This window comes from Dipodomys spectabilis, unplaced genomic scaffold, assembly GCF_019054845.1.
Source record: "Dipodomys spectabilis isolate Male_0828 unplaced genomic scaffold, ASM1905484v1 ptg000002l, whole genome shotgun sequence".
NCBI lineage: Eukaryota > Metazoa > Chordata > Mammalia > Rodentia > Heteromyidae > Dipodomys > Dipodomys spectabilis.
Genome location: NW_024870679.1, coordinates 39,198,987 through 39,212,308, shown reverse-complemented (window position 1 = coordinate 39,212,308; position 13,322 = coordinate 39,198,987). Strand labels below are relative to the sequence as shown.

Genomic DNA, 13,322 nt, shown 5'->3' with positions numbered 1-13,322 from the left:
ACTAAATTTCAGAATCATATTCTCCAAATATCCAGTCTTACTCAAAGGTTTTACATGTATGAATAACTTACTAGCATCAGTAACAATGTCAACACTGAATGTCACTAGTTCCATAGGCAGTTCCATATGAACTAGTCATTTTAGCAAATCTCAACTAGATCAGAAGTAATTGAGAAAAAGCATATAATTTAGGTCTAACAAATGGACTGAGCTGACATTTGCAATATTTCAGCAGTAATTTGGGTTTAGAATAAAATCACCAATTATTTGTCAGCTATAAATTATTGAAAACTTTTTCATTGCTAATCTTCCATTTATCTCTTCACAATTTATTCTTGTCACTGTTCTTAAATATTTATTTTATTAGCATATGTTAATTGCACAAAGGGAGTTATATCCATACTTGCATAAGATATACTTTAAAATCATCCCATTACTTCTTGTATCCCTATCCCATATTTTGTTTTTACAGTTTTAATAAATTTCATTCTCTTGTTTTCATACATACAGTGTACTTAGATCATATTGACCCTATCATGAGCTTCTGTTTACGGACGTCCTCTCTCTCCTCCCTTCTTTCACATTGATGTTAGTTGTTGGAAGTTCTGAAGGAATTTAGCAATGAGTTCATCTGGTCCTGAGCTATTCTTTGTAGGGAGACTCTTTATTACTGCTTCAATTTCATTGCTCATTGTTAGGCCAAGTATTTTATATCTTCTTGGTTCAATTTTGGCAGGCCATATGAGGTGTAGAAATTTATGCATTCCTTCTAGATTTCTCAGTTCATTATACATTTTCACAATGTTCTCTAAATCTGTACTTCATTGGTAATTGTGGTTATATCTCTTTTCATCTCTGATTTTATTAATTTGGGCCCTTTCTCATGTTTGGTTAGTTTGGCTAAGGATTTGTCAATCTTGTTTATCTTTTCAAAGGACCAACTTCTTTGACTCATTGATTCATTATATAGTTTTTTAGTTTCTGTTTCATTAATTTCTGCTCTTTATTTTTTTCTTCCATTTAGTTCTTTTGAGTTTAGTTGTTCTTGTTTTCTAGGAGATTGAGATACAGTATGAAGTTATTTATTTGAGATCTCTCTGATTTTTTTTTTTTTTTTTTGTAGATTGTGGAGCTTGAAATCTGGGCTTGGACACTGTCCCTGCACTCTTCAGCTCAAGGTGAGCGCTCTCCTGCTTTAGCCACAGCACCACTTCCAGTTTTCTAGTGGTTTATTGGAGATAAGAGTCTCATGGACTTTCCTGCCCAGGCTGGCTTTGAACTGTGATCCTCAGATCTCAGCCTCCTGAATAGCTAGGATTACAGGCATGAGCCACCAGCACCCAGCTAGAGATCTCTCTGATTTTTTAATTTAAGCACTTACAGCTATAAGCTTTCCTTTTAACACTGTGTTTGCTGTGTCCAAAAGATATTGGTAAAATGTTTCATTTTCATTCGATTATAGGAACTTTGTTATTGTCACCAGAATTTTTTTTTTTGGTCGGTCGTGGGGTTTGAACTCTGGGCCTGGGCACTGTCCCTCAGCTCTTCAGCTCATAGCTAGCTACCACTTGATCCACCGCACCACTTCTGGCTTTTTCTGCTTATGTGGTGCTGAGGAATTGAACCCAGAGCCTCATGCATGCAAGGCAAGCACCCTACCACTGAGCCACCTTCCCAGCAAACCCTCCAGCTTCATTTGAGTTTTAGGTTCTTGCTTTTTTTGGTCAGTTATGAGGCCTGGGTGCTGTCCATCAGCATTTCAGCTCAAGGCTAGCACTCTACAACTTGAGCCACAGCGCCACTTCCAGCTTCAGACTTCTTTAATTACTCACTGATTATTCAAAATGTCTTGTTTAGTATCCATACATTTAATGTTTTCTGTGGTTTCTTTTGCTACCCACTTCTAGTTTATTCCACTGTAGCCAAATACAATAAGGAAGTTATTTAATTTTCTTATATTTGTTAAGACTTGTATTTCCTAAAATTTGTTTTCTTTTGGAGAAAGTTCATGGGCTGCAGAGAGTATATTCTGTGCTCTTTGATGAAATATTCTGTAAAAGTCTGTTAAATCCACTTGATAGTGTCATTTAATCTTGAAGTTTCTGCATTGATTTTTTTTTTGTCTCAGTGACCTATGTATTGATGAGAGTAGTAATAAAGCCACCCACTGTTATTGCATTGGGATCAATCTATACTCTTATTTTCAGTAGTTTGTGTTATATGAACTGACCAATGTTCAGTTCATTGACTACAAATGTTGCATGCTCCTAGTGGATTGTTTCCTTTATCAGTATATGAAGTGGCCCTTTTTGTGTCTCCCAAGTTTTGTTTGTAGATAGCTTTGCTAGATAGGAGTATGTGTGAAGCTTGTTTTCTGACTCCATTTGTTCGAAAAATCTTTTTCCATCCTTTGATCTTAGGCCTGTGAGTTGCATTTCTAGTACATAACAAATGGTTGGGTCTTGTTTTTTCAGTTCATTCTGTCAGTGTCTTTTGATTTTAGTAAATTGGGATTGTTATCATTTAGTTTTTATTGGAAGTTATGTTACAATTTGTATCATCTTTTGTTTTGGCAGTGTTTGATTCTTCACTCATCTCCCATTTGCTTATCTATCTATCTATCTATCTATCATCTATCTATCTATCTATATGAGATGTGATTTTTTTTCATGATTGCATTTATCTCCCTCTTCTCTGTGTAGCATTACTTTAAATATCTCCTGGTCATTAAATTTTTTCAGATTTTATCATGTCAGGTTTGCTTTTTATTCTGTGCTGGGGCTTCTGTCCTGGGGCTTAAACTCTGGGCCTGGACACTGTCCCTCATCCTATTTGCTCAAGGCTAGTACTTTACCACTTGGACCATAGCTTCACTTCTAGCTTTTCTGGTGGTTAATTGGAGTTACGAGTGTCATGAGCTTTTCTGCCTGGGCTGGCTTTGAACTGTGACCCTCAGCTCTCAGCTGCCTAAGTAGCTAGTATTACAGGCGTGAGCCACCAGTGCCAGAATCATGTAAGTTTTGTTTTTTTTTTAATTTTGCCTTCAAATATTGAAGGTTAGCTTTGTCTGGGAACAGTAATCTATCTTGGCAGTTATTTTCTTTAAAAAAAAATTATTTTCTTAGCCGTGTGCTGGTGGCTCACACCTGTAATCCCAGCTACTCAGGAGGCTGAGATCTGAGGATCGCGGCTCAAAGCCAGCTTGGGCAGGAAAGTCCGTGAGACTCTTATTGCCAATAAACCACTAGAAAAACCAGAGGTGATGCTGTGGCTCAAGCGGTAGAGCGCTAGCCTTGAGCTGAAGAGTGCAGGGACAGTGCCCAGGCCTAGAGTTCAAGCCCCATGACAGACAAAAAAATTTTTTTTTCTTGGAAAGACGCTGTACAAGGAGGTTCCAGTTACATCAGTAAGGTAATGAGTACATTTCATTTCTTGTCAAGCATTGTTACCTCCTCCTTTGTTTTCTCCTACTATCCCTTCTCTCCCCTATCTCCCCCACACCCAACCCCCCAAAGTTGTAAGGTTCATTTCCAACATAGTGTCTTGTGAGTCTCATTGTTGCAATGGGTCATCCTATGACCTTGTTTCGGCATTTTGTTATTCCCCTTCCCCTCCCCAAATTAGATAAATGTATATATACAAGATGTAAAGTACAAAAATCAAATACAGTGACAACAGGAATATAGCATAGGAGGAAGAACATACAACAGAAACAAAGAAAAAATCTCGTAGTACATTAAAAACAACAACAACAAAGAAACCTCTTGTGTCCACATCTTGTGGCTCATTTTTCACTTAGCATTTTTCATTATATGGTCATATGTACATAGCTTTTGAGCTTTTCTGGCTCATCTGATAAGACTATCCTAGATATATACTAATTATTGCAAATAAGGGAAACTATGGGACATATATTTTTTTGGGTCTGACTTACTTCACTTAATATGATTTTTTCCAAGTCTTTCCATTTCCTAACAAATGGGGCGGTATCATTCTTTCTGATGGAAGCATACAATTCCATTGTGTGTGTGTATATATTTACACGCACACACACACACCACATTTTCTCGATCCATTCATTTACTGAGGGACAACTGGGTTGGTTCCACAGTTATGAATAATGCTGTGATAAACATAGTTGTGCTGGTAGCTTTAGAATGGCTTTGTTTGTGATCATTGGGTAAATGCCCAAAAGTGGGATTGCTGGGTCATAGGGGAGCTCTATGTGGAGTCTTTTGAGGAACCTCCATAGTTCTTTCCAGAGTGGTTGAACAAGTTTACACTCCCACAAAAAGTGCAGCAGGGTTCCCTTTTGGCCATATCCCCTCCAGCATCTGTTGTTATTAGATTTCTTGATTATAGCCATTCTAAATGGGGTGAGGTGGAATCTCAATGTTGTTTTGATTTGCATTTCTTTTATGGCCAGAAATGTTGAGCATTTCTTCATGTGTCTATTGGCCATTCTTATTTCTTTTTCAGAGAAGTCTCTTTAAGTCTTTTTTTGTTTTAGTATGTTTTTTTATTGTGAAAATACTGTACAGAGGCGTTACAGTTACACGAGTAAGGTAATGAGTACATTTCTTATCAAGCATTGTTGCCTCCTCCTTTATTTTTCCCCTACCATCTCTTCCCTCCCACCTCCACAACTACATTCCCTCCCTCCTCCCCAACCCCCCACTCCCCATCTTTGTCTTTAGCCCACTTACTAATGGGGCAGTTGTTTCTTTGAGGATTTGTTTTTGGCAGATTTAATTTTTTCAGTTCTAAGTATATTTTAGGTATGAGGCCCTTGTCTGTTGTATGGCTAGCAGATCTTCTTCCAGTCTGTGGGCTTTTTATCTTATTAGCTACATCTTTTGCCATGCAGAAGCTCTGCAGTTTAATGCAATCTCATTTGTCCAATCTATCTTTGACTTGTGTTTCTGGGTCTTCATTATTTTCTTTAGAAATTTTTATTATTATCTTTAGTTGTACAAAGGAGTTTAACAAAGCAGGTTATGAATTCAATATATCTTGATCAATGTCACCCCTTTCAACATTCTCTCCTATCCCTCCCCTACCCACCACGTCTCTCTTCTTATTTTTGTAGGATATACATTAGATTCTTATCCACATTTCCCTCTCTTCTCTTCATTTGTCTACCTTTACCCCTTGATCTACTTCACCTCTTTTGAGTATTTGCTTCATAGTATTTTATTTTGGTGAACTATGATTTTGGTTTTCTAAGGAATTACCTATTTGAGATCTCCTTTGAATCTACCATATTTAACTTAATACATTTGTATACACTTGCTTACCACTCAACATATTTACTTGTTTGTAAAACTAAATCTAGCTTCCACATAAAAGGGAAAACATGGATCCTCTGTCTTTCTGAGCCTGACTTACTTACTTATTAACATCATTTTTTCCAGGTCTTTCAATACATTATTTTGTGCCCTCTCTGCTTTTAGAATTTTTCTTGATACATCTCTCATTTTTGTGATTTTTCCTTTTTCTGGGGGGGGGGGGTGTCAGTCGTGGGGCTTGAACTCTGGGCCTGAGTGTGATTTTTCCATTGTATGTAATTCGATTCTTCTCCCTTGGAGTTTTCAATATTTTCTTGTTTTGTATAGTTAGTGCTTAAGGTCTTGGAAAGATTCTTTTCTGGTCTTGTCTGTTTAATACCCTAAAAGCCGCCTGTATTAGATGACCATCTCTTTCTCAAATCTTGCTATTACATTTTGCTATTATTTTATTGAATGTTTTCTATGCCTTTAGCTTGCACATCCTGTGATGTGCCTGTGATGTCCAGCTTTGGTCTTGTAATGGTGTTCTGAGAGGGCTTGCCTTTTCCATTCCTGTTCTCCTAATTTAAAAAAAATTTTATCTCAGTTTTCTAATTCATTTATGTTGTCCCCAGACCCTGAAATCTTCAACCTGATCCAGTCTGCTGGCGGGGCTTTACAGTGAGGTTTTTTTTAATTTTTAAATTATATTTATTGAGCCTTTTATTTCCAGAATTTAAACTTGATTGAAGATATATATCATTATTGATTTTTCTCTTTTAAGAATTTTGTAATTTGACTTAGCAAAATTTATAGTAGTTTCCCACCTGCCTACTTAGTTTCATTGATTCCATTTTTTCTTCTTATCTATCCACAAAGATGTTTGAAAAATGCTGGAACAACCACAGTACTTCTCTGTTTTCTATTGTTTCATTATATTACAAGGATGAACTTTCAATCAGACACAAAAAGGACAACTATAGTACGATTTCACGAATGTGAGAACAGAATTGTCAAATTCATAGAGAAGGTAGAATTTATCTTGATTATGTAAAAAGAGACTGTGTTTATTATTATGCTTATCCAGGTGATATTGTGCTTTCTTTTACAAACTTGCTTATATGAATTTAACCTGTTTTTATAAGAAGTGTTTACAATCTATCACAATACATAACTGGCAAAGTAACAATACAATAAAGGAGAATATTATTTTTGTAAAAAAATAATCTTGATACCTATTTGGCTGATAGTCCATCTTAGGCTATGATTAAATAGTTATATATTATATAGTGCCAAAACATTAGAAAAGAAGAACACTGGGCTGGGAAGGTGGCTCAGTGGTAGAGTGCTTGCCTTGCATGCATGAGGCCCTGGGTTTGATTCCTCAGCACCACATAAACAGAAAAATCCAGATATGTGGTTTGTCTCTGATCCAAAAAAGCCCACACAATATCTACCTACCTTTTTTTCTTTTTTTTTAAAAAAAAGAAGAACATTTTGTTTTGGATACACAGTGTTTGTACGGACATAGAGTCAGCCTGCTTTGTTTTTAGTCACTGGTCCACACTGCCAAGAAATTCTCTCATATCTGCCTGCAATGGTTGCAATGAAGTCCAATGGCTTCTTTCCCAACTTCAGTGTCACATGGGAAAACAGTAATCATTCTGCATTCTGTTCCCTTTTTCCTTGAAACTAGAACTTGGGACATTTCTTTGAGGTAGTTTTGGAGTATGGAGGATAGTTTGGGAGTGTTGATAGGATGGGATTACATGGTAAATTACATGGCAAAGGGGAGACTGTTCAGGTAAAATCTAATCATGTGTGTGTGTGTGTGTGTGTGTGTGTGTGTGTGTGTGTGTGTGTGTGTGTGTGTGTGTGTGTGTGTGTATGCGCACGCACGCACGCACGCACGCATGCAGGCTGGTCTTAGGGCTTGAACTCAAAGCCTGATGCTGCCCTTTAGCTGTTAAAGGTACTCACAACTTCACTTCTGGCCTTTTGGTGGTTAACTGGAGATAAGAATCTCATGGACTTTCCTTTCTGTGCTGACTTTGAACTATGGACCTCAGATCTCAGCCTCCTAAGTAGCTATGGTTATAGGAGTGAGCCACTAACACTAGGCAACCAACATATCTTTTTAACATGTTTCTCTGGCTGATGCCAGAAGAGGGAGTTTTCAATCATGAGGTCTCAATGCATGACAAATTCTAGCCAATAGCTAGCAAATAAATGGGGAAATCAATACTGCCAATGACATAAATAAACTATCAAAAAATAAATAAAAGTAGCTCAAACTTTTTTAGTTGGTCATGGGGCTTGAACTCTGGGCCTGGGCATTGTCTCCGAGCTCTTCAGCTCAAGTGCTCTACCACTTGAGCCACAGCACCACTTCTGGTTTTCTGGTGATTTATTGGAGATAAGAGTCTCATGGACTTTCCTGCTCGGGCTGGCCTTGAACCGTGATCCTCAGATCTCAGCCTCCTGAGTAGCTAGGATTACAGGCATGAGGCACTGGTGCCCAGTCAAACTTTTAAAAATAATTTAAAGGGGCTGGGAAGGTGGCTCAGTGGTAGAGCGCTTGCCTTGCATGCCTGAGGCCCTGGGTTCGATTCCTCAGCACCACATAAGCAAAAAGAAAAAAGCCGGAAGTGGCACTGTGGCTCAAGTGGTAGAGCGCTAGCCTTGAGCTGAAGAGCTGAGGGACAGCACCCAGGCCCAGAGTTCAGGCCCCACGACTGGACCCAAAAAAAAAAATAATAATTTAAAGTGCATGCAAAGGAGAGTTCACAAACTGAGAGCATTATAATCACAAGTTAGAAGTTCAGATTAGAGCAGCTACAGTACACTTATAAAGCATAAGTAGCTGTTAACCATTAACATTTCCTTGCAGGCAAGCAGAGTTGTTTAAGCTGATTTGTCTCTAGCTGGTCAATCTAATTTTATTGCATCACCATGATTGGGATATTCTGTGTTTTGTTTATGACTAAGCTAACAGTGTTTGAGACAAGTGGGATGAATTAAGTTATAGCTACATGGCTATACTCAACTGAGCTTTCAATGTTAAAACTGTGGCCTCTACCTCTACCTGTCTTTAACATTTGGAAGCAAATTCTTCCCAGAGTCACCAGATAAGAACCCTGCCTGGGCAACACTCTGATTTAGTCTCGCTACAGACCTTCAACATTGAACCTAACAAAAACTGCCCAGATTTCTGATTAATAAATAGATGTTTTCAACCACTACATTTGTGGAACTTTGATGACGTGGTAGAAACTAATATCAAGGGGGTTGTAATATAGAAGCATAATTACCAGGAGGCAAGAACTATGCTGACCACTTTGAGTTTGCCACTGGAGTCTTGCCAAAACTAGCAAAATGGCCCAGTTAACTCCTGGCATAGGAGCAAAAATAAACAGTGGTTGTTTGAAGCCCCTAAGATTTAGACTGATTTGTTAAGCAGTGGAGAATAAGTGTGAGAAGTGCAAAGCCAGTCCTCTGAAGCAAAAAGTCCCATTATACTTCCAAAGATAGTGAATGGAAGGAACATGGGATCTAAATTTAAGTCCACTACTTATGAAGTATCATTTGTTGAATGTGTGTATGCACACACATGCATGTGTGTGCGCATGTGCATGTGTGTGCTGCTCTCAAATTCATAATCCTTCTGCCTCCATTTCCTAAATGTTGGGATTACAGGAATGTGCCACTATACCTTCTGTATAATGTACACTGTGTAGGAGCTCTATTAAGCAAACAGATATTCCTAAAACTATATATATTATGCTATATTTCTTGACTACATTCAATTCACAAGATTAGCTTTTTTTGTTGTTGTTGGTCATGGGGCTTGAACTCTGGGCTTGGACACTGTCCCTGCCTTCTTCAGCTCAAGGTGAGCGCTCTACCACTTGAGCCACAGCGCCACTTCCAGTTTTCTAGTGGTTTATTGGAGATAAGAGTCTCACAGAGTTTCCTGCCCGGGCTGGCTTTGAACCGAGATCCTCAGATCTCAGCCTCCTGAGTAGCTAGGATTACAGGCATGAGCCACTGGTGCCTGGCTAAGATTAGCTATTAACTGTGAATTTCTGTGAATGATAAATAATAAATTTCTAGTAAATACTAGAAATTATGAAGAGTACCAGTTCAAAATTCAGTTTTCACAGAAGCACACAGTGGTGACATCAACATACTACATATGTGCAAAACACATACTATTTCATCATGCGTATCAACACTTAAATTTCTGAGAGACATAACTCACATGAGCCCATCAGCTTTCTTACCTGATAGCCAGATGACCACTAAAAGAAGCATGAACAGAAGCTACTTGACAGGTTATCATTAGGGAATCAGGGAAGGAGAGCTAATATTTCCAGGGTTTTTGTTTCCTGCTAGATGGCTGGCTTACATCAGTTGATTATGAGGAAGGCACCTGGGCTAGAGCACTCGGGTAGTTTCAAAAGAGTCCCCAGGCAATTCTACTGTGTGTGTCTGACTGAAGATTACCAACAAGTTGAACCCCATTAATTCTTTCAGAAATCCTTTGAGACTGTTCATGTTTGTGCTTAGCAAACTTCACCAAAAGGACACATAGCTCAACAGAGGGGACATTCACTCCATATCACTTTATATTTGTACTTGTGTTGATCAAGGCCACGCTGAACATTTCCTAGTCTCCAAACCTGATGACTGACAGGTAGATCATAGCGCTCTAGATTTGGGGTGAAATCTACTTGGGTACACACTGGAAATACTGATATGAAGCATTTTATACTTCTAAAATTTAGTTTTGAGCTAGGCACCAGTGGCTCACGCCTGTAATCCTAGCTACTCAGGAGGCTGAGATCTGAGGATCATGGTTTTAAGCCAGCCAGGCAGGATAGTCCGTGAGACTCTGTCCCTTAGCTTTCCTGCCCCAAGGCCAGCGCTCTGCCACTTGGGCCGCAGCTCCACTTCTGGCTTTCTGCCGATTAGAACCTTGAACCTCAGATCTCAGCCTCCTGGTGAACTAGGATTAGAGGCGTGAGCCATCAGCTCTCAGCCAAACAATCCGTACTTTTAGAACCATTACAACCTAGTGAATCAATACACACCTTGACCAACCTAAGCAGAGTGCAGTCTATCCCAAACCCAGGGAGAGCGATGAGTGGAATTAGACCTTTGGAGTTGATCTGTTTTCCAACTCAAATGCCCTTACATTTAGGGAAGTCAGGAAACCTAGCCGAGGTTGCTATTTCTGTCCTTCTGAGCAGGTTTCCAGAAAGTTATTTACCACAGAAAATCATTACATTGAACAGGGCACCTCCCCCCCCCCCATTCCACCCCTTGCCCTCTGACCCGGAGGAGGGGCGGAGGTTTCTCTTTACCGTACTTTGGCTTAGGGAGGCGGGTAAATCAGGGAGGCTCCGCCCCCCTCCACCCGCTCCCGGCTGGACGCGCGGGGAGGTGGGCTGGCCGCAGAGGGAGGGCCCGGCCGCTGCCCCAGCCTCTGCCCCGGCGCCCGGTCCCTTTAAGGAGGAGGACCGAGCGCGGCCCGCAGAGCCGGCGCTGCCCCCGCCTGCGCCCCAGAGCAGCTGCAGCCCCGCCGCGGCCGGCCCTCGGAGAGCCTCGTCCGTCCCGGGAGCCCGGCAGCCAGTCGCCACCATGGTGAAGATCGTGACCGTGAAGACCCAGGCGTACCCCGACCAGAAGCCCGGCACGAGCGGGCTGCGGAAGCGGGTGAAGGTGTTCCAGAGCAGCGCCAACTACGCGGAGAACTTCATCCAGAGTATCATCTCCACGGTGGAGCCCGCGCTGCGGCCCGACGCCGTGCTGGTGGTGGGCGGGGACGGCCGCTTCTACATGAGGGAGGCCGTCCAGCTCATCGTCCGCATCGCCGCCGCCAACGGGGTAAGGAGGCGCCCCGAGGCGGGGGGGGGGGGGGACGGGGCACCTCCGCCCTGCGGGCCGCCGCGTGCGCTGCGTGCGGCCCCGGCCCGGCCCGCGGCGGCCCCGCCACTTCCGCGCGCCGCGCCCGGCCGCCGCGCCCTCCCGCTCCGCTCGGCTCCGCTCCGCGGCGCTCTCTCTCCCGGCCGCCCGCTGCGGGGTGGGATGGAGGAGGGCACCCGGGCCGCCGGGCGAGCGGAGCTGGGGGAAGAGGTGTCGGGAGGCGTGGGCAGCCTTGACCTTGGGAGGCCGGACCCCTCTCTCCGCCCCTTGCCCCTCCCTCCGCCGCCGCGGTCCCGGCTCCCCGCGGCTCTCCGGCCCTCTGACATTTACGTGAACCTTTGCTGCCTCTCCAGATAGGGTTACAGCCGTCACCCCGAAAGGTGAGGCCGCCGCCGTCCTGCTCGGAGCCCCTCGCCTCGCGCCTGCTATTCTGGGATGCGCCTGGCACCTCCCTCTGGCTCCCAGGCGGATGCGTCGGGGCCAGGGCGGCCGGGGCGGCCTGGGGAGGCCGGGACAACCACTCCCCCCGGGGCGCCGGGCCCGCGCACCGCAGCGGACCGCGGCCCAGCCTCGCGCTCCTCCCCTAGAGTTTGCTTTGGCCGGGCAGAGCTTCTGCCCTTGCTCGGCCTACTTTTTCCCCCGGGGCGCACACAGGCTTTTGAAAAGTCTAGTCTCTGCGGAGCGGGTACCCTGGATGGGAACTGAATTTTCATTCAAACGGAAACATGCCCAAAGGGCACTCATTCTTAGGAAACAGTTTTGGCTGGCCAGGAAATTAATGCAACATCCTGGTTCCTCGCCTTCCAAACCGCCCCCCGCCCCCCAGCCTCCACCAGGGAACACTGTCTTAATTGGGCAGATTCATTAGGAGAGTTGAAACTTGAACAAGTGTGTGTGTGTGTGTGTGTGTGTGTGTTCGGGTAAGCCCCGATTAATGAAAATATGGATTTGTAAAATTGGTCATAGGGGTTAGTTATTCATTCATCCAAAGTTTTCTAAAGAGGTCTAAGGAGCAAATTTTCTTCCAATATTTAAAGTAAGATTTGACTTACACGTAACTCTTCTGGACTTCACTCCCGTTGGCAGTGTCTTTATTTACTGTAGTAATACTTTGTCTTAGTTTTTTTACTGATATTTAAAAAAATATTTATTTTATTGTAAAGATGCTGTACAGACAGGTTACAGTCACATGAGAGCGGTAATGAGTACATTTCTTGACCAGCCTTGCAAGCTGTTTCGCCAAGTAGCAGGATAAGCTCTCCACTTGCATGCCATCCACCCTCCTGCAGTCCTCTCTACAAGGTAGTTGCCATACTACATTGAAGTCATCCATGAGAGCACTGAAGCCTGGGCAGGCTCAAGATCTGTGATGGCAACTCTAAGAACCCAACATACCAGTTCCAAGACCTAGAACACCTTCTGTGAATGTGAAGGGACCTTTGAATCTAAAGATCAATTTTCCAGACTTCATAATCTACACTCGGATCTATCTACACCTGGCCCTCTGGATCAGACATTAAACATTTGTGAGGGAAGTTGGGATTTGTTTTCTCTTTGCTTCTTTTTCAAACACAAATTTCAATGGAGAAGGGCAATCAGTGACTGTATTATAGCACATGCTTTAGTTCCTTATTACCACATTCATTCATTCAACTGACCTCATAGCAGGTACAGAGAAGTGCATGGACAGAAAGGCACAGGTCTTGTCCTTAAGCAGCTTGCAACATAATGGAAGCTTTTGGTCCAAATAGAAATCTATCCTTTTGAGAATAGTGAGAGTTAAGACAAAAAACGAGGAGATCTTAAAACATAGTCACTCTTGGCTACTGCCCTATTCTCTGTCCTCTTTAAGTCAAACTTCATAAAAGTTCTCTGTACTTACCATTTGATTCTTTTCCCATCCACTCACCCCCTCCCTGCCTTCTGGCTCCTACTTCCTCCATCTCTACTGAAATGCTCTTGCTGAAGTTACCAGTGGTTGCTAAATCCAGAGAACAGAGATCTCATCCTGACCTTTCTCTTGCGTTTGGCATGGCTGACTTCACCCTCCTAACAGTCTTACTTCCCAGCCTAGGTCATTCTTCAGATCTCACATGTTTTGCAATGTTCTCCATGTTTCTTTCCTCA

The 13,322-nt window shown here is 42.6% G+C and overlaps 1 protein-coding gene across 1 annotated transcript in view; it reads left to right on the top strand.

The window, feature by feature from the left end:
• Nucleotides 1-10,789: 10,789 nt before the first annotated feature.
• Nucleotides 10,790-13,322, top strand: part of Pgm1 (phosphoglucomutase 1) — a 59,118-nt gene continuing 56,585 nt past the window's right edge. The window contains exon 1 of the mRNA XM_042680927.1: nt 10,790-11,156. Within this exon, the coding sequence (XP_042536861.1) occupies nt 10,911-11,156 (246 nt within the window). The 5' untranslated portion in view covers nt 10,790-10,910. The remainder of the gene's footprint in view (nt 11,157-13,322) is intronic.